This window comes from Drosophila navojoa, chromosome 2 (assembly GCF_054131105.1).
Source record: "Drosophila navojoa isolate 15081-1374.11 chromosome 2, UAZ_NAV_1.0, whole genome shotgun sequence".
Lineage (NCBI taxonomy): Eukaryota > Metazoa > Arthropoda > Insecta > Diptera > Drosophilidae > Drosophila > Drosophila navojoa.
This window is the reverse complement of record NC_142890.1, coordinates 23253164-23280998: the sequence shown is the minus strand read 5'-3', so window position 1 is coordinate 23280998 and position 27835 is coordinate 23253164. Positions and strand designations below refer to the sequence as shown.

The 27835-nt window shown below is 41.6% G+C and overlaps 1 protein-coding gene and 1 long non-coding RNA gene across 17 annotated transcripts in view; both read right to left on the bottom strand.

The window, feature by feature from the left end:
- heph (polypyrimidine tract-binding protein 1 heph) overlaps positions 1 to 27835 on the bottom strand; it is a 182198-nt gene that overhangs the window by 68364 nt on the left and 85999 nt on the right. For 10 of the 15 annotated variants that reach the window (XM_089256164.1, XM_089256169.1, XM_089256165.1 and 7 more), the window contains 2 exons: positions 26863 to 27522; positions 13167 to 13208 (listed from right to left, as the gene is read on the bottom strand). The exons of 3 other annotated variants lie outside the window; for them this stretch is intronic. In XM_089256164.1, the coding sequence (XP_089112290.1) occupies positions 13167 to 13208; positions 26863 to 27522 (702 nt within the window). The remainder of the gene's footprint in view (positions 1 to 13166; positions 13209 to 26862; positions 27523 to 27835) is intronic. 2 more of the 15 variants (XM_018112004.3, XM_089256175.1) reach the window with 1 other exon arrangement.
- On the bottom strand, positions 13599 to 19313 carry LOC149092253 (uncharacterized). 2 transcript variants are annotated; one of them, XR_016197687.1, is made up of 3 exons: positions 15411 to 19313; positions 14638 to 15344; positions 13599 to 14600 (listed from the first exon to the last, which is right to left on the bottom strand). It is a non-coding gene; the product is annotated as an uncharacterized LOC149092253 (long non-coding RNA). The 2 variants fall into 2 exon arrangements; XR_016197686.1 differs by having other exon boundaries at positions 14638 to 19313.

The following is a 27835-nucleotide window of genomic DNA, read 5'->3' as shown; positions in this document are numbered from 1 at the left end:
AGAGGTAAAGTGGGCATAAAAACTTTTCTAACAACAACTTTATCTATAATTCGGGACTAAAAATATTAGCTTAGAGATCGAGGCTTTATTTAAGCTTGGTTTTGCCTTCCACTTAATGCATGAAAGGCCTCTAAATGTTGAGTAAATTTCATTCAGATTTCAAGCTAAATTTAGCTTTGGCTTCCGCTAAATTCTATTGTTTGAATTTTTCACAAAAGTTCAAAGGAAATAAATATGCATGAATTGAAATGGAATTGCTTGATGAAATATATTTGACCCAAGAGCAAGTCAACAGACTGAACAAACAATGCGGCCAACTGGGCGGGTAAATAATATGCGACAAGAAGTGCATTTACAAAAGAAGCTGAAGCAGAAATTATTTAAATCAGCAACAGAAACAAACATCACAAAATATTTGTTGAATAAAATAAAAGGCAAATACAATTTACCCATAAGCAAACACACATACACACACACATGCATACACACATACATGTGCATATGTAAAACTCCAAGTCACACAATGATTAGAGAGCGACAGGTCAGGGGCGTCGGCTGTGGGCGGGAAATTCGCAGATTTGTGCAGCATCATCTCGACGAACGAGTCGGACGTCAGAAACTTTTGTGCGCTTTTGCATGCGAAATTTTTGGGATTTATGCCGAAAAATGCATAAATAACTGTTAATATTTAATATTGTTAACTTGTAAATTTTAAATGAAATATGTGTGGAGCAGCCATGTGGAAGAGAGCATGTTGTGACGACCATGACGACAACGGCTGCTGTTGCCACTGCTGCTCCGGTCAGCACAGGTCAGGACATAGTCCGGCACATGAATTATGCAGTTTTTAACAAAAATGCCACATGGCTTACTACTCCACACACACACACACACACTAAGACGCCGCGACAATGTGTGAGAGAGACAGAGATACATCCTCCTAGTCCTGGCCGAGTACGACATGGCAAAAGTTTAATTGTTTCCACTGCTGACTCGACGAATGCTATTTGAATTTCTGTATTTTATTTCGCTTTTGCATTTTACATGCGCAATTATATTCGGTAAAACTCTTGCGGCGCAGCAAACATGTCAAATTAGAAACAGTTCTGTCAGTTACTTCATTTGAATGACATCATCAGCAATCAGAGATGATGTTGATGTTGCTAAAGCAGCGACGGAGTTTGCGCGGAATTTGCATAATTAACAAAGTACATAAGCTCTGAAGTGTTGGCAGACAGGCATTATTCTCTCTATAAGCATGTACCACCGAGACCTAATGAAAATTGAAATCAAATATGGGAGTCTGACTGAATTTAATAGCTACCCATATTATTTTTTTATCTTGATAAAATAAAAAATGAACAATCCTGGCGATGCCTTGTGAAAAATGCTGTAATTTATTCACACATATTTTCGCTGCACATTAATTAATATTAAAGGCAATTCAAGAGGATTACTTTTTCATTTTTGCTCCACGGAAAAAGTCCATTGATAGATGTTAAAAAAAGATTTAAAACAAAATAAGAAAATTGTATTTCATGTAAGCCAGCATTTCATGATTATTTTTTTCATTTACCAATTTTTTTTTTTTCTCTCTGCAAAGGTATTGTAAAATGATTTCAACCTAAGAACTTAAGTGCATTTCAATTACAAATATATACGCTGCACTTCATGCTGCATCTGCTGTTGCATAAATCATGAATATAACACACACACACACGCACATACACACAGAGAGACACGCATACACATATATCAAAGCCGTTCAATATAAAACGTGTTGTGTGAAACAAACTAAGCGAAAAGCTCTCTCACACACACACACACACACATACACATTGCAAACTGAAACTCTGTGGATTTGGGCGCCTTTTTCAATTTAGCTACGCCTAGCTGCAAATTCAGTTTTCGTTTGCCCAAAAAACAACAACAAGAATAGCAGCAACAGCAACAGCAACAACAACAACATAGTTTGGTCATTGCCTAGGAAATTTAAAACTTATAAGCACGCCACGCCACGCTGCCATGCCGTATGCAATGGCCGCTAACTGTTGACGGCCGAGACGCACGCACGGCTAGGCCGGGCGGGCTAACAGCACTACAGGTAAGCCACCCAAAACGGCTCTGGCGCGGCAGAGCGAACGCTTCAGCTCCCGGTTTTAGCCCCATACCGTTCCCAGTTCCGTTCGCGTCCATCCACCGGCGCAAAAGCCATAAAGTTTTTATTTATTTGCATTTGCTCACGTGTGCATGTTTAATTAAATTTGAAGCGCCAGAGCGGTCGCTCGGCCGCCCCATCGAGTCACGGCTTGAGAGAAAAGTTTTATATATATTCTTTTTTCTCTGCTTTTTTTTTTTTTGGCCGTCAAACACGAAAAAATACATGCAAGCTGCTGTGGCGCCACCTGGCGGCCGTCAATGCGCTGGCACGAAAAGTTATGTCTAACGGCTGTGTGTGTATTTGCGGCTCGGCGGACCGACGGACAAATGGACGGGTGGGCGTACCGGAGGAGAGGTGTTTTGGGTGCACCTCTACCGGCACCTGCACGGGCACGGGCACGGGCATATGATGCAGTTTACGTAACGAAAATTGAGTTGGACATGAACAAATTGCGGTTAGGTTGGTGGATGGATTTGTCGGCTTCTATTTTTGTTTCGGTTTCGGGATTTGTTTTTATTTCTTGCTGATTTTCATTTACTTTTTTTTTGCAGTTTTATTTTTGTTTTCGGCATGCTCATGCACGGGGAGCAGCGTGTGGGGATAGTTGTAATATGCAAATTGGAGCGTGACATGCATTTCGACAGCTTTGAAATGCAAAAGCTGTGTGGATGCATTTCTATCTTAAAGTTGGCCCTTTAAGCCCTCTTGCAGAGCCTACTTAACTAACCCAATCTGTGCACAGTCGTTCGCTCAGACGCAACGAAAAGTTATTTATATTGTGAATTTCCATCAGTTGGCAACGCGTGTATTTTATTTTGATTTTTTCCGGCGTTTTTGACTCGCATGACAAATGACAAAGAGACGATGTTAGCTAAAATGCGTTAATTAAATTTTGTCTCTCAACTGCTTGAATGCGTAGACGAGCCCAAGGGGATATTACCCAAAAAACAGCCCCAAACACAGCACACACACACACACACACACGCATACGCCCACGTGTCGCATTACGTTGCCTACTTCTAAGCGCTGACATCTTGTTTTGCCAGCAGCTCATAAAATTTGCAGCTTGTTTCAAGCATTTTGCCAGCTGCTTTAATATGCATATGTGTGCGTGCGTGTGCCTGTGTATGCCTGTCTGTGTGTGCGTGTTAGTGTAGAATTTATGCGCCTCATTAGTTGGTCCAGCCCCAGGAGCTGCGCTCATCACCTTGGATGTGGCTCAGTCACAGCATCATCATTAGTCACAAGTAGCGGGTCACAGGCCGCTGGCTGTGCGGCGCCTAAAAATATGCTAAGCATTTGGCACAGCGTCAAATTAAATGGTTTCGACGATGTTTGACATATTTGCACAGTTTAACTATAGGCGCCGCCTCACGTGGCCTCAAAATACAAAAGCCCCAGCCAAATATGCATACATATTACACATACATACATACATACATACATAAGCGAACGCATGCAAAGATTTTTCATATTTCCAGCAACATTTTTCACGTCGCGTCCAAAAAGGGTTGAAGTGTCTCAGCAGCAGGAGAGGGGACGGGAGGAGAGAGGAGGAGAGCAGCGCAGAGCGAAAAATCAAAAGACAAAAAGAAATGTGAAAGTGCGCCAAGATACATATGGAATCGGAACAGAAGGGCGTACGAAAGTAGGCGTATTTTGCATTGATTTTTTACTTTACATTCCTTTTTTTGTTTTTTTTTTTTTTTGTTTTTTCTCTTCTCTTGCTCTTACACGCCGACTATTTGCCGACATCGTGGTCGTTGTCGCGGCTGCTGCGCTCATTCATTTCATTTCTCGTCTTGCGTTTTATTTTATGTTCTGCTTTTCATTTTTATGAGCGTGTACAAGTGTGTGTGTGTGTGTGGGTGCGAGAGTCCTGGCTGGCTGCAACTTGGTCTGCCCGACTCAACTCTGCCTACTTTTTATGGCTTTTTATTTATTTGCGCCGCTTTGCAATTTCAAAAAGTGTTCGCGTGTAGCCCCAGACTAAGGCAAAAGGATTTGGCTTAGCCAACTTGTCTGGGCTGGGCCCGGCCTGGGCCTGGGCTGGGCCTGGGCTGGTATGGTCTGGCCGGGGCCATCGTCCTATTTCGTGCTGTGCCGGATCTTGCGTGTTTCACTGCCTTATATTGCAAAGCGAGCATAATAAATATTTGACGCTTCATAAATCTTTAAAGAGTTGCCAAAAGTAGCAGCAAGAGCAAGAGCAACGACTACAGCCTCCAACTGAGTCGTCGTCTCCTGTTTCCAGAACCAGAGCCAGAGTCGGAGAGTCTGGGTGCGTCAGTCGAGCCTTTTCTTAATGGATTTGCTATTTTTCGGCGCTCCACGTTTATGCTAATGACTCGGCCTGACCCAAGTGCCCGAGCCGAGCCGAGGCGCAGCTTGTAGGAGGCTGCAATCGGAAGCCACTGTGCAAATTGGACAATGAACAGCAAACGTGGATAGGCGGGGTGGAGTGGCGAGGGATAGACAGTGTTGGCCACTTGGGAAACCCTTGCAAATTGCATGGCCAAGAGCGGCTTGAAATCTTTGGCACAGTTTTCACTTGCACTTGCGCGGCGCCATTTTTGATTTCCCCAATGATTTGCATTAACATTTTTGGCTGTGGGTGGGCGGCCCATTCCACACATTCTCATAGTACGTTTCGCAAGCAATTTAAAAGCCACACACGGCAGACACTCACTGAGGGAGGGAGAGAAGGTAGAGAGAAGGAACGTGCAGTCTGCCGAGTTGGTTGGCTGGCTTAAGCCACTGTAGCTACAGACAATGAACCAACGATCCGACCATAAGCGCATTATGCGGGCTAGTTCCTCCGGTCTGCTTGTGGCGCTAACACCAATCATTCCCTCTCTCTCTCACTCACACACTCTGTCACTCTCCTAGTCGATCCCTCTATGGCCTGCACACAAATGAACTATTGTTTATAGACCACAGAAACAAACTCGATACGTATTTATGTGGCTGGCTCTGTTGAATGATGGCCGCTTCAAGTTTTTGGCCTCGTTGCTTCAGCTGCAGCTATTACAATTCCCATACGAAATTGTATTAAATAGTTACAGATTTGCAATTGACAATTGATGCAAGTTGAGATAAATTATAATAAACATCTCATTAATACGCACAAATATATATCATTTATACACATAAATTGTAATCAATCATGGCTTTAAGTATCCATATCATTTGCTCAAGTAATGAATAATTAAATCGTGCAATATAATTTTCATTTAACTATAAATTGTTTCGTAAGCGTATAATATTCATGTTAAGCAAATTGTGTATTACTCAAACTAATATAAAATTTAGAATCAATATTATTCTTATCAATCAATTACAATGAATTTCATGTTCAATTCTATTATGAGAATAAGCGAATAAAATAAACAAAATTATATTAGTGAGTATGGAACGCATACTCTTACTGCTACTGATGCATGAGATAATAATAGATATACATTTAGAAAATATATTGGAATATTTAATAATTTAATTTCATTGAAGATAATGCTAAATATACATTCAATTCAATCATTAAAAATTGACTTGAATTGAATTGAATTGAAAATAATAATTAATGTATATTCATTTTAATCATTCATAATAATAAATGTACATTCATTTTAATCATTCTTCCATGTTAAAAGCTATTTAAAATATATGATAAATTATTAAAAAAGTAAAAATTGAATAGTTATCAACTCAACTCGTCGTCTATTAATGTAAAAACAATTCTTTTATTCAATAATTTCAAAAATAATATTGCTTTAAATAATAGCCAAATCAACTAATCGATCAACTATTAAAATTTTTGTGAACAAAACAAAAAAACCATTAAATTTGCATTTAATTTTTATGCAATTGAATTTTTCAGTACAATTTTAATTAATTAAAATTGAAAAGCATTATTAAGTTGATAGTTTGATTGAAAATAATGTAATTAAAAAAAATAAAATAAACAAATATATAGCACATTCGAAAAGTTGAAGCGCGAGAAAGAGAGAGAGGGAGAGAGAGAGCGCTAGAGAGAAGAGAGCTTCACTTTAATTAGCTAATAACCCAACTTTAACTTTTTATGTGCGAGAAACATTCTCGGCGCAGTTTGCTTTTATTTTGGGTAACGTGTTTTACAGTTCATTAAAATTTGGCTCACTGCCAGCTCACACAACAGCGTCAATGAGCATTAAAGCTATGCCCAATACACATAGTGCGCATAGTGTCTGGGTCTGGGTCTGGCACGTTGCGTGTAGCTAGTTGTTGTTGTTGTTGTTGTTGTTGCTGTTGCTTGTTGGGCGTTTGCTATGTTTGTTGTTAAGCGTGTTAACAGGCATTATATTGCACACTAACAGAAACACATACATGCACACGCACACGCACACGCACACACACACACACCAACATGCGTCAACATACACAAACTTATGGTGGTGAGGCTGCAGCTCAGGCTGTCTGTCTTATTAGCGTTCAACAACGGCGCCACATGCTGCTCATTGAGCACACGCCTGACATGCCGAAGGAGCGGGGAGCCGGAGAGTGGCTGAAGCAGAGAGTGCAAGGGAAAGAGAGAGTGAGAGAGGAAGAGAGAGATAGAGCTTGTTGGGTTGCGGTATATCGCCTGAGCTGCTTTAAAATGGCATCGTCTTAAACTCGGCCCAAGCACACACGCACACACACACGCTCTCGCACACACAAACACACACACACACACTCATACAATTGCTGAGCAACATACTTTTGTGCGCGACCGGGCTGACAACTTCCGACAGTTGCCGCCCCGCCGCAGCTGTACGTAGCTATTATTATGAGCATTTCATTTTCTCTCTCTCTCTCTCTCTCTGCTTCCTCGTCTTCAGCTGGTTTTTCACTTTTTGTAGCCTGGCTGTGAAATAAAAACCGCAATTACCAGCGAGTAAAACATACGTACATACATATATACAAATGTATGGCAATGAGAGGGCAAATAAACCTGTGAAGCCTGTTCACATACAAAAATGGTATCGCATGTGTGTGTGTGTGTGAGTGCGTGTGTGACATAAAGCAAACAATATGGCAACACGCAACACTAAGCAGATGAGGCAAGCGTCACAGAGCACAAACTTCAGCAGTGACGACTTTTGTTGTCCTGCCGGTGCAACTATATCACGCATACGTCGTGTTGTCAACGGCGCCAGCAGCAATGCCAGCGACGCCAGCAATGCCAGCAATACCAGCAATGGCAACAATGTTGCAGCAACAAAATTGTCAAGCCAGCCAGCCAGTCGACTGTGTGAGCGACTGCCCGAGCGCGTCAACATTAGTTTAAGTTGCATACAAAAGCTAGTTTCGAGCAAAGCGAGCGCCAAATGGAATTATACGAAGGCGTCAATCTGTGTGCGTTGCTTTGTTGTGTGCAGGTGTGTGTGTTTGTGTATTTGTTTGATTGTGTGAGGTCGTGAGGCAGCCCCAGTGCCTTTTGGCTGCACTCATTGTGCGCTGAAGTGCGCTGCCATTAAGTCGCATTGTTTCTGTTCTGCTACTTTTCCACGTTGAGCACAAAAATTGAGTAACTGCACGTGAATGAAAATGAAAACAAAACCGGGCTAAGGGACGCGGCACGCCGGCCAGGCCAAAACAAGACCAACTTTCACGCTAAAAACTTTCGCATTTCTTAACTAGTTTTTGTTATTGTTAGAGTTGGTTTTATTTTCTTGTTGTTGTTGTTGCTGTTCGCCCTCGCCTTCGACTTGGTGCCCTGCACAAAATGCGGAAAATTAAATTGCCCTCGTTCTGGCTCGTTCCTTTGCTTGGCACGACAGCCAAAAATACAACAAACACACACAGACACACACGAGACCTGACACACACACACACACACTCGCACACACATACAAACAATAATTGAAATAAACACTTAAAAAGTTTGACTCTACACTGCTGGCTTTGCTTTCGCCTTTGCCTTTGCTTTTATTATTGTCTTTGCTTTTACTTTTTTTTGCATTTCTTATTCACAATTTTGTTTGAGCTGTATTTTTTGTTTCCTTTGTTTTGTTTTCTGTGTTCTTTGAAATAGTTTGCTTGGTTTTAATGCTGCGCGTCGTTGCAGCTGTTAAATTTTATTAAGCAGCCAACAAAACTTGAAACAATGAACAGATTTTCACTCGCTCTTTGTGCTGTTTTGTTGCAAAACAAATGCGAGACAACAAGAACATTTGCTGCATACCTTTGTGCGCCGTGGAAATCTAATTATGCCCGGGCAACTTGTGATTTACGGTTAATTACAAAAACTAAATATAATTAAGCCATTGAAACGTTTAGCCAAAGCAAAAGGTAAAGCCAAAAGACAAAGCCAAGGCACATATCCTGCGGCCACTTGTTCAGCTGTCCTTGGCCTGCCTGGCCAGGTCGAGCAGACGAGACGACCAAACGATGCCTAGCTCCATATTTTCTATTTACATTTGTGCTAATACTTTGTGGGCTCTATGTATCTGGCTTTACATGACAATTGGCCCAAGATGTTGTTGTCAACTTCAGCTTGATAAACAGCTTGGGCCGCAGAGCTTGATAAACTGTCGACTGAAGTCTGAAGTCTGAAGTGGGCGCTGGCCGACATAAATCAAGGAGCCTATAAAGAACGTTTTAAGCAAATACAGCTATAATTAAGTGGCCCTTGGCACTGGGGTACAGCATAGACAGCATTGCAGAGTGAAGAGTAATATATTTATAATTACTTGGCCAACAATATAAATTACAAGTCCCACACACTAGATGCACCAAAAACAAACAACTAATTAGTCTAGCATAGCTTAAGCACACATTGCATCCACTCGGAAATGCCGAAGTGAGAGAAGAATGAGATGAATCAAATGAGAGATACAGAAGCAGCAAAAGGAGAATAACATTTAAAAGTTGATGGAATAGCCATATTATATAATGAATAATTGGTGAATAATTAAAGTTCTCAATTCAGTCCTTGTAATATTATTATAAATATTTCTTACACAAATATTATGATATATATTATTGTAATATCATAAATGGAACAGCTATTTTATTAAATATCTTTTCGCTCTTTATTATTAAAAAAAAAAATAACTAAATAAAAAAAAACTTATTACCAATTTTCGAAGTTATTATTTAGCAAACAAGATCTTTTTAGAGACCAATCAAATATAATTTAATATATAAAATGTAAATGGTATCTAAATCGTATCCAGCTTTGTTCACAAAAATAACAATACCCTTGAGTGTTGTCATAAAAAATGACAAATCACATTAAGAAGGCATTAACTGCATAAATATTTTATAAATATATAATTTACATTTATATATAATAATATTAATAAAGTATTGGGTTGAAAGTCCTCCTCCCCAGAAATAAGACAGATAGTGAAAACAATTCAATTTTTGCTGTTCATAAAAATAACAGTAAATACAACAATAAATATAATTATAGGCATAATATTTATATAAAATAATTTATGATATATCAGACATCATATATGTACTTATTAAAAATGTATAATAACTCAAATATAAAATAATAATAATATTCAAATAAATAATTTCAGCCACAAATCGAGTTTCAATTGATGACTTTCCCCACATATTTCCCGCCTGCGCTAAGCTCCTTTGCCCACTTGCTTTCTAATTGCTGGCAATACTCAGCTTTATTAATTTTGCTGCCATTTTATTTATTCAAATTTCGTCATGCTGCAGAGCGCGGGACGACCAAGAGCAACTAATTAATTTGATATTTTCTGGCTGGCATAGCCCTAATGACAGCCAACTTTGACGCTGCGGTGCAAAGACACAAAATATGAAGAACAAATTTGTTGTAGGTATTTTTTTTTTAAGTCTATGCCCCACACTAACACACACACATACACACACAGAGGGACAGCTAACTGCCTTTTTCTTGGTTTATGGGCATTCCACGCGTAGCGCAGCAAAAAAAGAAAAATTAATATCAATTTTCAGCTTTGCCTATGACAGAGAGCGTAAGCCTAATGTTTCCTTTTTTTTTTTTTTGCTATTTTTTCAGTGTTTGTGCTTTTATAATAACGTTGCGTGCTTTTGGCCGTTATGCATGTGTCCTTTTTGTCCTACCTTATTATATTAACAACAATTACTCACAATTATGCGAGCTCTATCGCACTCACTTCTACCCACTCTCAGCTCTCGCTCGCTCCACATACACTGGACTGCAATTAACTTGATTACAATTGGAGTGAAGGGTATATTTCTCTACTATTTTTTTTTTTTTTGGGTTTTTCTTTTGCTTTTCACTAAGCTGCACTGACCAAAGCCCGTGGCAAGCAGGCAGGCAGCAGCAACAAAACAAGCTGATGTGAAAAGTGGAGTGCCCCGAAGGGTCGCACCAACTGATGTACATGCTGATTAGGGCCTGTCTACAGGCAGCAGGAGCAGCAGCAGCAGTGCTCCTTTATAGCGGCGTTTGGTTTCGATTTACTTTGCTTTTATTTTCCACTCAAATTCAGTTAAATGCCTGCGGCTCGTATCTGAGGCATCTTTTGAGTGCGCTTCCCTGATGGATATTATTTCTACGCACAAGTAAAACACACACACACACACACACACACACACACACACACACACACACACATACGCACACACAGCACAGATAATAGAACATTTGGCCGCAGGACAAATTATGCGCCCGTTACGCGAACTGAGCACCGCCAGCATCGACAATCAGTGTCAGCAACAGGATGCTATGTCGGTGGTGCGGTGTTTGGCTTTTTCATTCTTTTTCCTTTTTTTTCCCCCACCCTTTTGCTTCTCCTTCTCCATCTTCTTCTACTACTTTTTGTGCGGTGTAATTGAAAAGCGCCAAAAGTCAAAGTGACAAACACAGCAGCAGCAATGGCTGCAAGGATGCGTCGAAGAGCTCGCATTGGCTGATTGACAACAAGCTCAACGCTCCTGCCCGCATTGACGAATTTTAGTCCTAACGAGATTTTCCAGCTGTTGCTGCTGTTGTTGTTGCTGTTGTAGCTACATGCGAAAATTAATTAACAGAATCTAATTTTTTCAAAAGCCGCCGCACCACTGCAATTATCGTTAATGAGTTTAATGCCAAACGGCGCTTCTAGCGCCCTTTTGTGCTTTAGTAACTTGGCTACCTTTTCGCCTATTTTATTTTGCTGTTGTTGTTGTTTTTTAAAGGCTCTTAATGAATGGCACCAGTTCCTAAGCGAAATAAAAATATAAGCTAAATGAAAGCAAAGGTAGGCGAATATTTTTTCCCTGTCTATTTTCGCCTTTGTGCCAAGACGCAACAAGTTTGCCTTTTTCAGATGCTCTGCAAAGTTTTTTAAAGGGTTGCCTATGTGTTAATGTAGCTGTTTGGCTAAAACAAGGAACAAAATAAAAGAGTTTCCAGGGTATATGCCTTTAGCTCATTTAACTTTGCGTCTATTTTCTTGGCTACAGAAATTACCCCTTTTACCAGCCACATTAATTTGCCCGGCTTCCGTGATTTTGCCACGGCCACAGCATACTCTCACCTGTCCGACCTTTTGACCATTTGACCATTTGACCATTTGACCGGTTCATTGAAGCGTTTTGTGTTAAGGTCAGAAACTCTGGCCTCGCACTGAACTAAACGGTGCCAAGTTCAACCCTAAATGTGCCGCAAATAGCATTAATGACTTGGCAGGAGTCGGGCACGAGGAGCCAACACAGCTGATAACTCTCTGCTCGTTTGCTTTCAGTTTTACTTTGACTTTCCACTTAAGTCTGTCCGCCGTCCGACGACTTCGACTTCGTCTGCCTCTGGAGCATGTCTTTCTTTTATATTTTTACTCAATTTTTCGCTTTTTTCTCTTTTTTTCTCTTTTTTTTTTTGCTGATTGAATTGGCAAATGAAAGCCAATTAGTTGTAAGAGACTGCAAGGGGGTTTGATAAGTGTTAAATTAATTATCTAATGGCTGCACATTACTTGGTTGACTTATTAAACTTTTAAATAAAATGTAAGTGAAGAGCGCACTCCGCACAGCTGTCTGCCTTGTCTGTCTGTCTGCTTGCCAGTTAATTATATTTGCTGCGGATAAAAATGAAATTGCAGTTTATCATAGACGCAGGTTCAAGTGCTGCACAAATAGCCAGTGTGCCAGGCCAGTTGGGGTCAGAGACGACAATGGCAGAACAAATATTAAAGCTGGACAAACATGTGTGTGTGTGTGAGTGTGTGCGAGTATGTGGTTGACTCCTGACAGTAGTGCGCCACTGCCAAGTGGCAAGCCGTTGAGCCCGGCTAAGATGCTGCTAGGAAATCCTGTTATAAAAATGGTCAGCCAGCAACTCATGCAATGCAATGAGACGAAAACAACAACATACACAGTTACAAGCACACGCACACACACACTTAAATATATATATATAGTTACAGCATGGCAAATCTTGTGCTGGCGCCATAAACAGGAGCCAGGATCAAGTTGCGAAGCGTGTGTGTAAGAAATGTAAACTTAAATATTTTATAACATTAAAGCAACAAATAAAAGAGCTGAGCAACGAGCAGGAGCAGGAGCAGCAGCAGCAGCAGGAGCAGGAGCAGGAGGCAACCGAGTCGTCGGGCAGGTAAGTGCCGGCCGGGTGCACTAAAATAAAATTGCATACTTTATGGCGCCGGATGCGGCTGAACACAGAGCGCAGCAGCGTTGCCTCGCAACGATATCAACAACGTCTTCAAAGGCGCAAGGAGCACAAGAAAATTCGATGAAATTTATTTACAGTTAAAAAGCAGACACTTTTGGCCAAAGGGTCTTACTACGTGAGTGTGCGTATGTGTGTGTCTGCATGAGGTCTCTCTGTGTGCGTGCGTGTGTATTATTTGAGGGAGTTTATTTAAAATTCAATTATGCAGCACACGATCTGCCCCACAACAATTGCCGTACGCAATCCGGGTGTGCAGCTGGATGCTGGATGCTGTCATTTCAATGTTGGCTAGAAACAGTTTTTGCTGTCTATGTTTACACTTGATATGTTTGCATAGCGGCTTACCCAATGATTAAATTTATATAGTAATTGTTCATCGATCCTTACCTGAAATGGATATGAATAAGAGAAATTTATTAATTATTATTGCAAATATTATGGAGCGCTTAAGTCTAGAAAAAAACAAGTGTACAACTGGACAACAATCCCTATATGTATACATATATTTATAATAATAAATATATATATGTATATAAATAGTAGTTAAAGGGCACACAATATCAAATGCAAATATTTAAATTTAATCACTATTATGTAAATTTTATTTTTAATTATTTGCTTACAAGCAAAAGCCAACAAATTAAATAAATAATATTTCTATAAACAGTTTATACAAATTAAAAATATCTTAATTTTAATGAGCATATTTTATATGATGTGTTTTTTCCCTATTTTATTCATTGTTTTTTCCTAGAACTTGTGTAATTACGTAAATTGTTTTCATTTTTTTTTTTTCTGTTCTTTTTGACAATATTAAATTTCCACAATTTTGACATTTTCTTTGCGCATAATGAGCCTATTTCCCAAACCGTTAGCAGACATTGCTTGTCGCTAGTCTACAGCCCCGAGGCGTATCATTTTCAAGGTCTCACTTGCAATCAAATTATGAGTAATTTATGCCGCTGCCTCTCCTGTGTGCTGCCTGCTGCCTGCTGCCTACTTATAATTTTAATATCATGACACCCAAAATCTTGTTAAAGAAATCTCAATTATCTACTTTTATTGATTTGCTAAGCAAGCAAAGCACAGATGCTAAACAAGCGGAGCGAAACGGAGATCCTGATGCTATTTACGCACCGTTTTGTCGCTCTTCACTTTCGCTTTTGCTTTCGTTTCGCTTTCCGCTTTTGACAAACGAAATTGGGAGGCAGGAGAGAGAAAAAAAAAAAAAAAAAAAAAACACAAGATGCACGAAAACAATTACGATAAAAATATATATGTATATAGATATATATATATATATATATATATGTATATAGACTTGTTGTAAGTAGGTTAGGCCCAGGTTGCCGGGGTAGTCTGTGACAAGCCCTGAGCATGGATAAAAGCAAATTATGATAACAATAAAGATTTAACTAGAGGAGCTCGTGAAGTGGCAGCAGGCGGCATGCCGCTAGACACAAAGCCCTGCCATGAGACGAGGCACGAGGCGAGAGGCACGCTGTGTGGCACGGATACGACCCCGAGCAGTCGGCCGAGGCACATAGCGAAACAGGGACAATTTAAATAGACATTTATCTTGCCAAACGACAGCCCAGGTTGTGCACCCACACACACAAACACACGCACACACACACTCACGTGGCATTGCCTATAACAAAATTACAGCATTGCGGCTGATCCATGACGATGACGATAATGTGCGGGTTCTCATAGCTCGACAACGCGAGTCACCCCACCACCAACCGCCATCTACATCTTTAGCAGCCAGCCCCCTCACTCTCTCTCTCTCTCTCTCTCTCACTCTCCCATACACCCCTCTCCTCTACCTTTCTGACATTGATGATGTGAACGAGAGTTGGTTCGGTTTTTTGTTTGATTTTATTTATGCGCTTTCGTGTATTTTGTTTAACAAGAACAGCGACCGCAACAATTTTCATGCCATTCGCTGTTCGGCTTTCAGCTTGTCTATGCGAGCTCAGCTTCTTCTACTTGTTGTTTTTGTTTCTTGTTTTTATTTTCTTTACAATTTTTGGCTTGCCAAATGTTTTTCAAAGCATCAAAATTTTTTTTACATTAACTTGTTCTAACAACACACACTCACACGCAAACAGCGGGCAAAAGTTGTAGAAAAATTTTACGCATTTTTTTTTTTTGCTTCTGTTACATTTTGCGTTGCTTTTAGCGCTCAACGACTTTGCAGCTTGCTAGCACTGTTGCTGTTGTTGTTGTTGTTGCCTACTCTTAGGAAAAGCGAAAGTAGCGCAAGAACAACAACCATCTCGAGCCACAGCACAAATGTGGAGCGTGCCACGTTATGGCAAGTGTGTGTTTATGCACAAAGTTTTGCCAAAAATAAGGAATAAGGTAAATAGAAAAGAAAAAAGAAAAAAAAAACAAAAACAAAAGCTGCCTAACAAAAAAGTTGCCCTTCGCTATATCAACATCATTTGCGTTAAGTGGTTTGAAAGCAATGCGTGAAAAGTCGAGCAGTTACAAATATGCCGCGCCTCCCCCACACGCCTCCGAGACCAAATGCCGGCAGCGTCTTTGGCTCTGCCCTTTTCACTGGCACTAGGCAACGCAGACAGACGCGTCGCTCTGCCGCTGTCGCCAGCATTGGCGTCGTCGTCGCCTATTAAACTACAATAAAGCTTTGCTGGCACGATGCCAACTGCCAGCAGCGCAACAGGAGTTGAAACCAGTTGCTGCTGCTGCTGTTGCTGCTGCTGCTGCTGCCTCTGCCTATGCCTAATTGGCTGTTGTCTGCTTGTTGCCAAAAACTGTTGCATGCTTTAAGGCGAGTGCCTAATAAAATTTGCTCCGCTTGACAATGAAGCAAAAGGCAGCAAAATAAATAAAATGGCAGCACACACACACACACATACACGTGAGCATATGTGTGTGGGGAAAATGCCAAGCAATCTGAGCATATTTCATGGCGGTCTACGTGCTGCGATTTTTCGTGTATTTCTTCTTTTTTTTTCTAGCCAGCAGCGGTTGGAGTAGGCGGGCCCACCTGCTGGAAGTCGTTGCCTTTGTATAGCACTTTGTATAGATTTTGGCATATCGATAGCACACACACACACACTTACAAAGGAGAATTTACATTATGTGTGTGTGTGTAGGTTGGTATCCTTTTTTATGGCTGCTAGCTAAATTTATGATTTCTATTCATGCGTTTGCTTTGTTCAAAGGATTTGTTCTTTGTGTACCTTGTTACCCAGGGATGCTGGGATGCTGGGTGGCTGCTGGATGCTGGATGCTGACGCAAGACAAGTAATTTATAAGCTTTAAAAGTGTGTGCGTCAATTAAATTTGCATGGGACAAACCAAAGCAGTCCAATAACAACAATAACGACAACAAAAGCGTTGCCTAAATTATGGCAATTAAAGCAAATTAAGTGTAGTCAAGAGAAAGCCTGGCTAATAGACAGCCAGACGGGGCGAGGCGAGGCAAGGCAGCGGACAGCCACACTGCCCAGATGAAGTTAAGAAAATTGGATATCAAAGTTCAAACACTCAATAAAGTTAACTAAACAAAGCGGTTGTTTGTGTTGTTGTTGTTACTGCCTCTGATGCCTCTGTTGATGATACTAATGAACCTGCCAAGTAACATTTCGCACAGCAAAATGAGACAGCACAAAGCAACAGCAGCAGCAACTGCTACAGCTACAGCCACATCTACAGCAACAGCAACTTGAACCACACAAAGTAGACAAATAGCCACATCGGCAACGCGCTAGGCAAATTGATTTGCATAGCAACCAAAGGGAGCGACCACTCCTGACAAGTCCTTGGCTAAATACAGCATATGACCGTAGTCTGCTTTTGAGCTCGGTTGGAGGAAATCGCAAGATGTGTACGCAGCAGCAGCAGCAGCAGCCGTCCTCGCTAAGCAGTTTAACTATTTAAGGCAACAACAGTGGCAACAATGTAGAATCTATGGCAACTTCAATTTGCTATCCTATCCCAGCCAACAGTCCCCACCAACGCCGCCGGCCGAAGTGTCAAAGACATGGCCCGAGCTACACAAATGTTGACAAGCTAATGAAATGTGAGCAGCTCCTTGGCAATAGAGAATAGAGGTGGGTCGATTGCTCGCAGGGGGCGGGTTAAGGGCAGCCCGAGCCCAAAATTGATACACTGTCGTAACTTGACGAGCGAACAGTTGAATGCCCTCACCGCCCGGCATGGGCCAGCCGTTCCTTCTTCATCTTCTTCTTCTTCTGCTGCTGCTGCTGATGAACTGTCGCTCCTGACGATGTCAGGGAAATCCCGGGCGATTCAATTTGACGCAACTGGGCAGCACAACAGCTGCCGGGCAGGAGGCGGGCCGCAGCACCGAGTTGTTGCTTAGACATTTGCTTATGCAAATCGAAATTATAATGAAATCAACTATAACAACTCAGCTGTGCAGGAACAGGACAGCTTCCGCAACATAGGACAATTGCTGGCCTGATGAGAAGTGGGCGTGGCGGAGGAGTCTGTCAGCAGCAAGTTATATATAGCAAGGATACATTCAAAATCCATCAAATCGATGCTAGCGGCCTCAAAAATATATATTTTGAATGGCGATTGGGGCACATGTCAAGAGCAAAAGCAGAACACGTAAGCTAACGCACCCGACTCCTGCGACTCTCTCTCTCTATATCTCTGCCACCCACTGTCTCCCTGTGACTCTTCTAACGAGCATTACACATTTGGCACATGTATCATAGCCAACGGACTGGACGAGAAGTTGAGGGATGCTTAATTCAAAACTGAATTCCAAACAATTTGCACAGTAAACTGTTGGACGCCCCAAAGACATAAGTGGTAAATCACATCAATATGTAAGAGAGGCAGCAACAGCAAAAAGCGAACGATTCTTGCTTGGGTCCTACTAGGCAAAGGATGTTTATCTAAGGACATGGGCACATCCATCGCTAAAACCGGACTACGATTTGCTATGCAATTTTACACACTTGACCATTAAACGTAGCCATTGGGAGCAGTTTGCATAGCAATGAAGCCAACGGGCTCTGCCGTACCGCAGGCAGGCGGAAAGAAAGGAGAGGAACGAACGACATGAGAGCTAAGCTAAGCCAAGCCGGGCCATAGAGTCCGTCAAGTTGATGAAGTATGAATGATTACAACAGCACAAGAGTTGGACAGAGAAAAACTAGGCACAAGGAAAGAGAGAATGAGAGAGAGAGAGAGAGAAGGAGAGTAAGCGTAAGCGTGCTCATCTTTATCCACATTGAAAAGGTGTAGTTGACTGTAAAAACTTCAATGAATAAATTTTTTTTTTTTTTGTTATTCGTTGGGTCATCTCGTAAAAGCCATAAATAAAACAGACATTCGGTCAGTCACACATACACACACACGCACACACATGTAGGCAAAATATGGGGGCTAACGTAAATTGATCGAAATGAAAATGCTCATAAATTTGCATAGAGCTAAAATATTGTAATTGAGCATTCGGAAAAGCGGCGCATTGAAGTAGGCAAAAATGCCAAATAGAATTTATGTGCGAGCAGATAAAAGCCAAGTTAGTCCAAACTAACTGTTCTACTCAGCTCAACTCAACTGGCAGCCATTTAACCCATTAAAGAAGCCCCACTGTGTGTGGCAGACAAAGGCAGCAGCAGCAGCAGGAGCAGCAGCAGGATGAGACGCTCAAATTAAATAAAGAAACCTCCACTGACACTTGACGATTTGTCATGTTGCCACAATAAAACGTCACACAGTCAAGTATTTTAAAGTCAGCCCGGCAGGCAAACAAAGAGCAAGCAATATGGAACGAACGAGAGAATAGAAAGGCAGCCAGCCCGCAGTTCATTCTATGAAATTATGACAAACTGTCTCGAAAATGCTGCTGAAAATACTGTTAACGTTTTGAGTGTGCCAACAAACAGATACGGCCAAGAAGCTGGGCAAAGCTGCAAAAAAACCGACAAGAAGAAATGCAGGCAAATAAAAAATGAAAGAAAATAAAAAAAATGAAAAAAACCTGAACTGAACTGAGCTGAACTGATGCCGCCTTTGTTGACGAACGTGGCGTATGAGCAATGTCTGCTGATGAAAATGATGAAACAGCACAAAAATATGCCAAGAAGAGCTGCTCCGAGGAGGCGAAGTCTCCATGCAAACACAATGAGACCCTGAAGCAGGGCAGAGAGGAGCAGGAGTGAGGGGCAGAGTGCTTTTGGGCTCTGCTGGTGTTGCCTTTGCTGCATTTATGAGCATAAAAAATTGGCGCCGGCACATTTGCAGCATTTACACACACAATCAAACCCGTTTAAGTGTGCTCTACTCGTCTGTATGTATGCGGGTGTGTGTGTGTGAAGGAGAATTGCTTAAAAGCAAGCAAGGAGCAACGAGAGCTAAAGACGACAACAGAACTGACAATGGGGCTGCTGCAATAGCAATTTTTTCCACAGCCTCTGGCTTTTATATACCCTAAGACAGGGTATTATGGCTTTCGACATTTGTTGAGATTTCTCTGGAGATTTTATTTAAATAATTTCATATAGAAATTTTATATGCAGTACTTTAAAATATAGAGAATTTAAGCTAGAGTTGAGAGAAAATGTAAATATGAGAAAGTTTTTAATTCGATAAGCATTTTATTATAAATATTTTATAATTTTATTATATATATTTATATTAAAATTCTCATCTTGTTTATTTTTCATAATTTTACTACAGATTAATTTATATGGTTCGATAAGTTTATATTTATTTTAAATATATTTTTATTATTATTATTATCATTCTTATTATTTATACATTGCTACCAAATTTTTCACAGCTCTAAAAATTAATTTAAAAATTTCTTATAGCAGCAAAAAACATTTACTTTGATTATAGCTCTTTGGAAGAGCATAGCTTATTCTTTATGTTATTACCAAATTTTTGCATTTTAGTTTTTTCCACTCTAAATTGCGCAACTCATCAAAAGTCTGACCATCTCTCTATCTGTCTGTCTGCCTGTCCATTTGTCTGTGCAACTGTCATTTTGCATTTTGCATTTATGCACATAAAACTAGCGGAAAATTTGATGTTGACAAAGGTGACAATTGTCGACAGCTTTAGCCAGTTTGCCTCAGTTTCGGCCAGCAGCAGTTGATGATGCTTAGGCGCACAACCGATAGAGTCTTTGCTCTTGGATAAACTAACTGACAGACACTCTCTTGATTAACTAACTAACTGACTGACTAACTGAGTGAGTGACTGACTAACTGACAGGCTGAGGCGTAACTGTGGCAGACGAGCTGTCTCGTTATGAGGCTTACCACAGAGACGATGACATAAACATGTCATGTTTATGGCCGAAAATCAAATCAAAGACTGCAAACACATATATACATATATACACATCTGCATATGCATATGTATTTATATAAATTATTTTATGTCTGCTCGTTCAGAATCCAAAGAGATTGCTGCACAGAGTGGGAGAGAGATTATGCATAATTAAACCACTAAAAATGATGCATACAAAGTTGTGGGCGCCCATTAATTAGACTTAAACAGGATTCGCCCTAACGCTGCCCCTGCTCTCTGCCCCTCCTTGACAAGCCAAGTACAGCAAGTAAAGTATTTATTAATCAGCGTCGCTTGCATACACACATACACACATACATATATGCAAAAGGCAAAATGTAGTTGCAAAAGCATTTGCATTGGCTCTTGGCGCTGCCAACTTTTCGACAACTTATTTTCAACAAATTAATTTGCGAACCACTGCAACATGCCGCAAGCGACCGCAGCCAGCACCAGATGCAGAAGCTGCCACACACTTTTCTTTTCTCTCTATCATGCAATCGTTCGTTCTCTCTCTCCCTCTCTCTCCCACTCTCTTTCGCTGTGCTGGCCTTGTGTTTGCATATGCTGAACTTTAGTTAATGTAATCAGCTGCGCCCTGTGTTCAGATTTGCGGCGCGTGTGTGCGCGCGTGTGTGAAAATTTTGTTAACTTCAAACTTAAGCCAACATTACGAGTGGCGCGCGTTGAAGCGCAGTGCAACTGCACTCTAGTCCCAACCTGGCTGCCATGCCCACCTCCGCTGCTCGCCCCCCCCCGCTCAACCCTTGTCTGCCATCGCTCTGTCTGTCTGGCTTGCTTTCGCATATAGTTTACGGCAGCTTGCGCGCAATTTGGAGCATGAAAATGCCTCATGCATTGAGGTTCACCTTTGCTATTCTTTGGCCCACGATTGCAGTCAGTTTTTGGCTTAAATATGCAGCACATGCAATTTCCAGCTGCCAGCTGCCATCTGTCTGTTGCACTAACAGTCATCAAAGGAGAAAAAAGGGAGCGAGTAAGGTGTGGCGGGGCGAGATGAGCTTGGCGTCAACTACTTCTCTGGGCCCGCTGCTCTGTCCATTTAGTCTCTCTCTCTCTCTTTCTCTCTCTCGGTGCGGTGCTTGTGTAATGCGAGACGCACTAAATTGAGTTCATTTGCTGCCAGCAAAACTCATCATTAGTATCGCTTTACAGCGGACTCGCGCTGCATGTGAATGCACCAAACAGTAGCAGGAGTAGCAGAAGCAGCAGCAGGAGCCATATTGCACAACAAGTCACACACACACACCCACACACTGGCACAACCTAAAACACACACGTACAAAGGTTAGGATCATCTAATAATTACTTGGCTCGAGGTGTATCCCAACTCGACGCACATCCACTGAAAGTTGTTCACAAGTTTTTAGAGCATACTTCGCGGCGTGCTAAGGGTGGATCCTGTCTGGAATAACTTACCAACCGACGGACCGACCGACTGACTGACTGACAGCTAGCTAGCTAGCTAGCTGGCCGTGCTAAGCGTATATTAGTGGAAATTTAATATTGCAATTAATATAGCTACAAAGTGTGCATTGCATATTAATAAGTTCGTTTGTCGCTTCTAGTTTATAGTGCGCCAAAAAGTTGGTCAGCGCGACAGCTCAGCTCCGGCTGGATTAGTATATACTCTCTCGCACACTCTCACACTCCCACAAGGCACACAAAAACACACAGACACACACACGTACATACGTAGTGTAATACAGTACACTAAAGGGCAAATGCTGGCGCTCGTAAATGCCAAAGTTACAACCCCATAAGTTGGCTTAGGGTTGTTGAGCGTGTCAACTTTTAATGGGTTGCCAGTCAAGCGGCTATGCCGCAAAGCACACACGCACACATAGACACACACGTGTGTATATTCAATATTCATATTCATATTCATAATTATATTCATCTCATATTTATATACATATATGTATGTATGCACGCATTAAAGCTTTTAATGAATCAAACTTTACTTCAGTTGCATTAAGTTTCCGCTCTAGCCAAAAAGTATGCAAACAACTTTTTTAATGCGCTTTGCTGTGGCCGCTTAGCCGCGCAAAGCTTAATTCGCGCCGCGGCGTACTCGATTCTACACCACCCCAACAAGCCTCCCTCGCCCCCTACCAAAACTTCTTTAACACATTTTTATTCACGCTGCCTTTCAAAAGGAAATCTCCTATTTTTTATGGCAATGGCGACAAAAACTATTTGTGCAAACAACAAAGAAAACTTGCACACAAAAAGGAAAATCATCATCAACAGCAGCAGCAGCAGCAGCAGCAGCAGCAGCAGCAGCAGCAGCAGCAAATGCAGCTTCAGCTGCAAAAGCGCAACAAAAGCAATTTAAATTTGGCCAACGGCATTTGGGAGTTGGCCAAGCGAGCGTCAATTTCGTTTTAGCCTAACGTTTTAAGTCATAACTTTTTAATTTGTTTTGTCACAGACAGAGACTAAGAAATGTGAGTGTATGTCTGTCACCTCTCTCTCCCCTCCTCTATCATTCTCTCACTGTGTGTGTGTTTCCCTCTACATCTTTACTGCTGCTATTCCTTTAGCACATGTCCCACGACTGATTAGCGCAATTGTATGAACACACACACCCACACACACACACACAGCAACTCTAATTGTGTGACAGAGCCCATAAAGTGTGCTATAATTTTCAATAGCCCAAAATCGATATGGCCCATTCGTTGTCGTTCAGTTTGTGATGCCGGCATGCTGTCGAAATCATAACAATGCCTAACCAACATATACCCCTCACCCACCCCACCCCACCCCACTCCCTTCCACACACACAGAGCTTTTGATCAATGCAAAAATGCTCGGGTGTACATGTCCCTAGGGTTGATTTATCTATTTAATCGACAACATTGTTGGCGCTAGGGCCAGCTGCTGGAGAGGGAATCGAGTACAGCATAAGGTGGAGCTGGCTGTCAATATTTAAAACGTTGTCCTTGTCGCTGCTACAGCGGCAACAACAACAACAACAACAACAACAACAGCTACAGCAACTCAAGCCAACACTCGGCCAGGACTCGCTGCGTGCCTAACAAGAGTTTATTGAATTTTATTTTCTCATCTCAATTTGATGTGCGTGGCGCTGCCCTCGCGCTCCGCTGCTATCTGCGCCAGCCCACCATCTGTGTGCTCTACATTCAACATTTCTTGACAATCACCGCCCTGTCGCTTGAACTGGGCAACAGATTGTCTGCCCTATTTGACAAAGGAGGGCGGGGGCGTCTAGTGCATTTAAATTTCAAATTATTTTATTGCTGCTTGCCAAAATAATTGAAATTTTAGTTAGAAAACTCGTTTCTTCTTTTTTTTTTCTTGTATTTTGTTGCTTGTAAATCGCTTATTATAAATTTCTCTTCGAGCCGAGCGAAAAACTTTTGCGCCGTATTCGTGTTGTCCAAGTTTTCCGATTACGGATTAATGTAATTTTATTTATTTTATTTTTTTTTTTTTACTATATATATTTTTTTCTTCCCCTTATTTTGTATGATGAGAGAACGCACTTTACGCGTATTTGCTGACTTCTATGAAGGGACAGCCGCTGACCCCGCCCCCCTGCAGGGGCTGTTTGCTCAACGCCAGCGAGAGCGTTTCAAAGTTTGATGAATTTTTAAATTTAAAAAGTTTATTTGTGCATTTCTAAGTTAGACGTTTGGCTTATTAGAAGTGCACGCTGGCTGGCCAAACGGCAAACGCCGGCCCCATGTCCAGGGCGTCCAGGGCCCCAGCTTACACTTCAAAGCCAGCGCTGGCTTTGACACTTTGTACGCTGCTCCTCTCGCGCCGCTTTGTAGACACAAATTTATTATTATTTTTTTTGTATTTTGTATCTAATGTTCTTCCTTTTTTTTTTTTTTATTCAACCACAAAGTGAAATTTTCTGCTGAAATTAAAATTGCGTGCATTAAACGCAATCTCTATTTGCTTTGCAAACTTTTCTTGCTGCCCAGGGCTCTAAAATACTGAACACAGATTTGATGAGTCACTAGAGGCTATTTGTTTATGGGGATATATTATATTTAATATGATATATATATAATCATGACATTTGCTGGCAAATATTTGCATTGAAATGAAAGGAAATAGTTTTTAGGCAGTTTCATTTGTGTGGTAGAAATTAATTATTTCTCTTGTTTTTAATAATCTTTTCAAAATGTCAACGAACAATTCAAGGAAATATGAAAATCTCCTCCCATTGCCAACTAATCGGAAACAATGAAAACAAACATTGAATGTTTGTTGTTTGTTTGCATGTTGTATATGCATACGACACGCATTTGAATGCAACAAATTCAAATTAAACAATAACTACACCAATTGCATTGTTTTTCACTTGTTGTCCATGTGCAACATATGCAACATTTGCATGTTGCCATAGCCGTATTAATAGCCATAATGACCGTATTGCGCATTGTAATAATAATAATAACAAAACAAGCAGAATATATATATATATGTATATATATTTTCATAAAATTTGTTATATTCCACATTCGGAAATTTTACAGCGTTTTCAATGTTCCGTGTGCAAAGTAAATGTAGCGAAAAAAAAATGCAGCTGGTTTAATGGATTTAATGGGCCAGGAGTCGGGTCGACAGATCAAATAGTCGAGCGATTCGTTCGTTCGGCTGGGCGATAAACAAAATCAATTACAGATAACTTAATGTCGACGCCAATGCAATTGTTTGTTTGTTTACTCTGCGGGCGGGCGGCTTTTAATACAGTCATTTGGCTGCAGTTGAAACACAAACGAGTCAGGATATGTACGGACAAATCGATAATGAACGGAGAATGGACACGCTTAAAAATTGTGTTCAGTTGAATGAACACACACACACATTGAGGGGGAGAGAGAGCGTTGCCCAAAAGGGAGCTAGCGCAGTTTTTATGTGCAACTTGCAACAATTTGCAGCGACATTGCCAACTAATCAATATGGGCGACATGTGGCACCACTAGCAAGCCACTGCCGTCTCCTGCCACCTCCAGCAGGCGGGGTGTTGCAGCTAGGGAGCAACTGCTGCCACGTCAGGCCATAAGTGCACGCCAAACAATTGCGGTTAATGTTCGCATGTGCGAGATATTTATGACTGATAAAATAATAAAGCAAGCGCAACCACACACATACACACACACACACACACACAAGCTTGCAACGTGGCAACATTGAGGTACCAAAGTTTCGCAATGCAGGCCTCAGTCATATGTGAACTTTAACCAAGCTCCATTATCTGGCAATCCTGCGCCACTCACTTAACTTCTGCTTCACTGTTTGTCCTGTTTTTATAAAAAAAAAAAAGGAGGAGGAGGAGCGAAGAGGGCTTTTCCATAAATATATTCACGACCCTTCAGACGACCACGAGCACTCATCAGTATGCCAGTCGCATGGTCAAGCGGTTGCACATTATTTTATTACGCACAATTGAGTGGCACGATGTCACGCCCATCGATGGGCGATGCCAGAAATACTTTGGTACGTGTGCAAAGTGCGCTAGCGCCAATAATAAAACACGGCAAAACTGGGCAAAATGAGACAAATAGGAAAAAAATAAAAATAAATAAATGGGCGAACGGCAAAGACATGTGGATTAGATATATGTCGATAAAAGTCAATATGTATATATACACGTATATATAGAGATATGTCTATATAAATGTGAAATGTATATTCTCTGTGGTAATTAAATTGCAAATTAAATATTCGTACAAATGATACGTTTGTAGGGAGCTCAAGTCGGTTACCCGCTTAAGAAACTAGGCATATGGCATGAATATGTCAAAAAGTTGTCTGGGAACCCGAACAGATTATTTCAATATAATATTCCCTCTCTTATATGTGCATTCCAAATGAGATACTTACAAGCTAACATGATTGAGCGAAACTTAGGCTAGATAGATATTACAATTTACAAGTCTACAGCTGAATAAATATAAAAACAACAATCACAACACGCATACAACATCAAATGAGGAGAAGAAGCTACTCAGTACAGAGAATAAGAGTGAGAGAAAGAGAGGGAGAGACGACAGAGGTAGGTGGTAGCAAGAAGACGAGAGAGATATGTATTTATATATTTGTGGTACGGTACTGTGTGTTTAGCTAAAGAGCGCAATTAGTGGATCAAGTGGATCAGTGATCGAGTTATTAAAAAGATTTATTGACTAATTGTTCTAGGCCTACAATAAAATGAGTTCAAAATGTTTTGAATGGCACGCAGTGTTAAAGAGAACTAACTACTAGAGAAAGAGTTTCGAAAAAAAATGAAAAGAAACAAAAAGAAATGAAAGAAGAAAACGAAGAATTATGAGTGTCTGTGTGTGGAGAGGAAAATTAAAAGAGAAAAGCTTATTTTGGTTAAGTTAATTTTGAAATGCAATGTTTTGTTGTTGTTAGCGTTTTTAGTGAACACACAAACCTTTTTAGGAGAAGATAAGTGTAGTGAAGTTGGCGATGGCATAGAACAATCAGAAGATGCAGAGCTGCAGCCGCTACTGCCGCTGCTGCTGCCAACGGCGCCGGCGTGGGCGTGGACGCCAGCTGCTGGCGGCGGTCCCAGTAGCGAGACCAGGCGACCGCCAACACTGTACGCCGGATGGCCAGCGTCGCCGGCGGCAGCGGCGGCGGGCTGCTTAGTAGTAGTGGTGGTAGATTTGGTAGTAGTTCTAGTTACATCACATAGATTAACTGTATTATTTACATTGTTGCTCGGGGTGGTCGCCGCCGAGGTGGGCGTGGCGGCTGTGGCAAACATGGCGGCAGCAGCCACTGCGGCTCCACTACATGCCGGTATTATCGTGAGCGGTGTTGTCGGCGCGGCAAAATACTGTGCTCCACCAGCCGCCATTCCAGCTGACGCGTATTTGGTGGGCGTGGCCGGTGCAGCAGCCACATTGTTCACCTGCAGCTGCATATACGTCTGTAGCATGGCATGAGCCTGAACCTGCGCCTGCTGCTGATAGTGGAACTGCTGTTGGGCGGCCTGTTGCTGTTGTGCCTGATGGTGTTGCTGCTGCTGCTGCTGCTGCTGCTGTTGTTGCTGCAGTTGGAGTTGCTGTTGATGTTGTGCCTGCTGCTGCTGTTGCTGTTGCTGTTGCTGCTGTTGTGCGGCAACGGCAGCCGCAGCGGCCTGATGATGAAGCAGCATTGCGTGTTGCTGCTGCTGTTGCTGTTGCTGCTGCTGCTGATGATGTTGCTGGACGGCGACGACGTTGCTCTGCTGCAGCATTGCAGCTGTGGCGCCCGTCGGATAGGCTTGAAATGCGCCCGCGGCAGCAGCTGCGGCGGCGGCGGCTGCTGGATGCTGCAGGTGCAAATGATGTGGATGCGTGGGCGGTGGTGCTTGCAACAGTTGCATTTGCTGTGCGTGGTGTGAATTGATGCGCATTCAGATTATTCTCGATATTTGGTTTTGTTTGGGGCTAATTGAAGTTTAAGTTTCAGTTTGGTTTTGACTTTGGCTGATTTGGCAAATGTTGGCAAACAATAATCCATATTCAACGGATAAATAAACAGAATATAATCTCAAGTACAACGCACAACTGGCGAACCAAAATAATATTCAGAGAAACCAAAACATACAAATTCAAGTTGAGGAAACTGAAAAGTTTTGAACTTATCAAACAAAAAGAGCAACTCCATAGCTCCCCGGAGTTACAGAACGTGGCGCACCG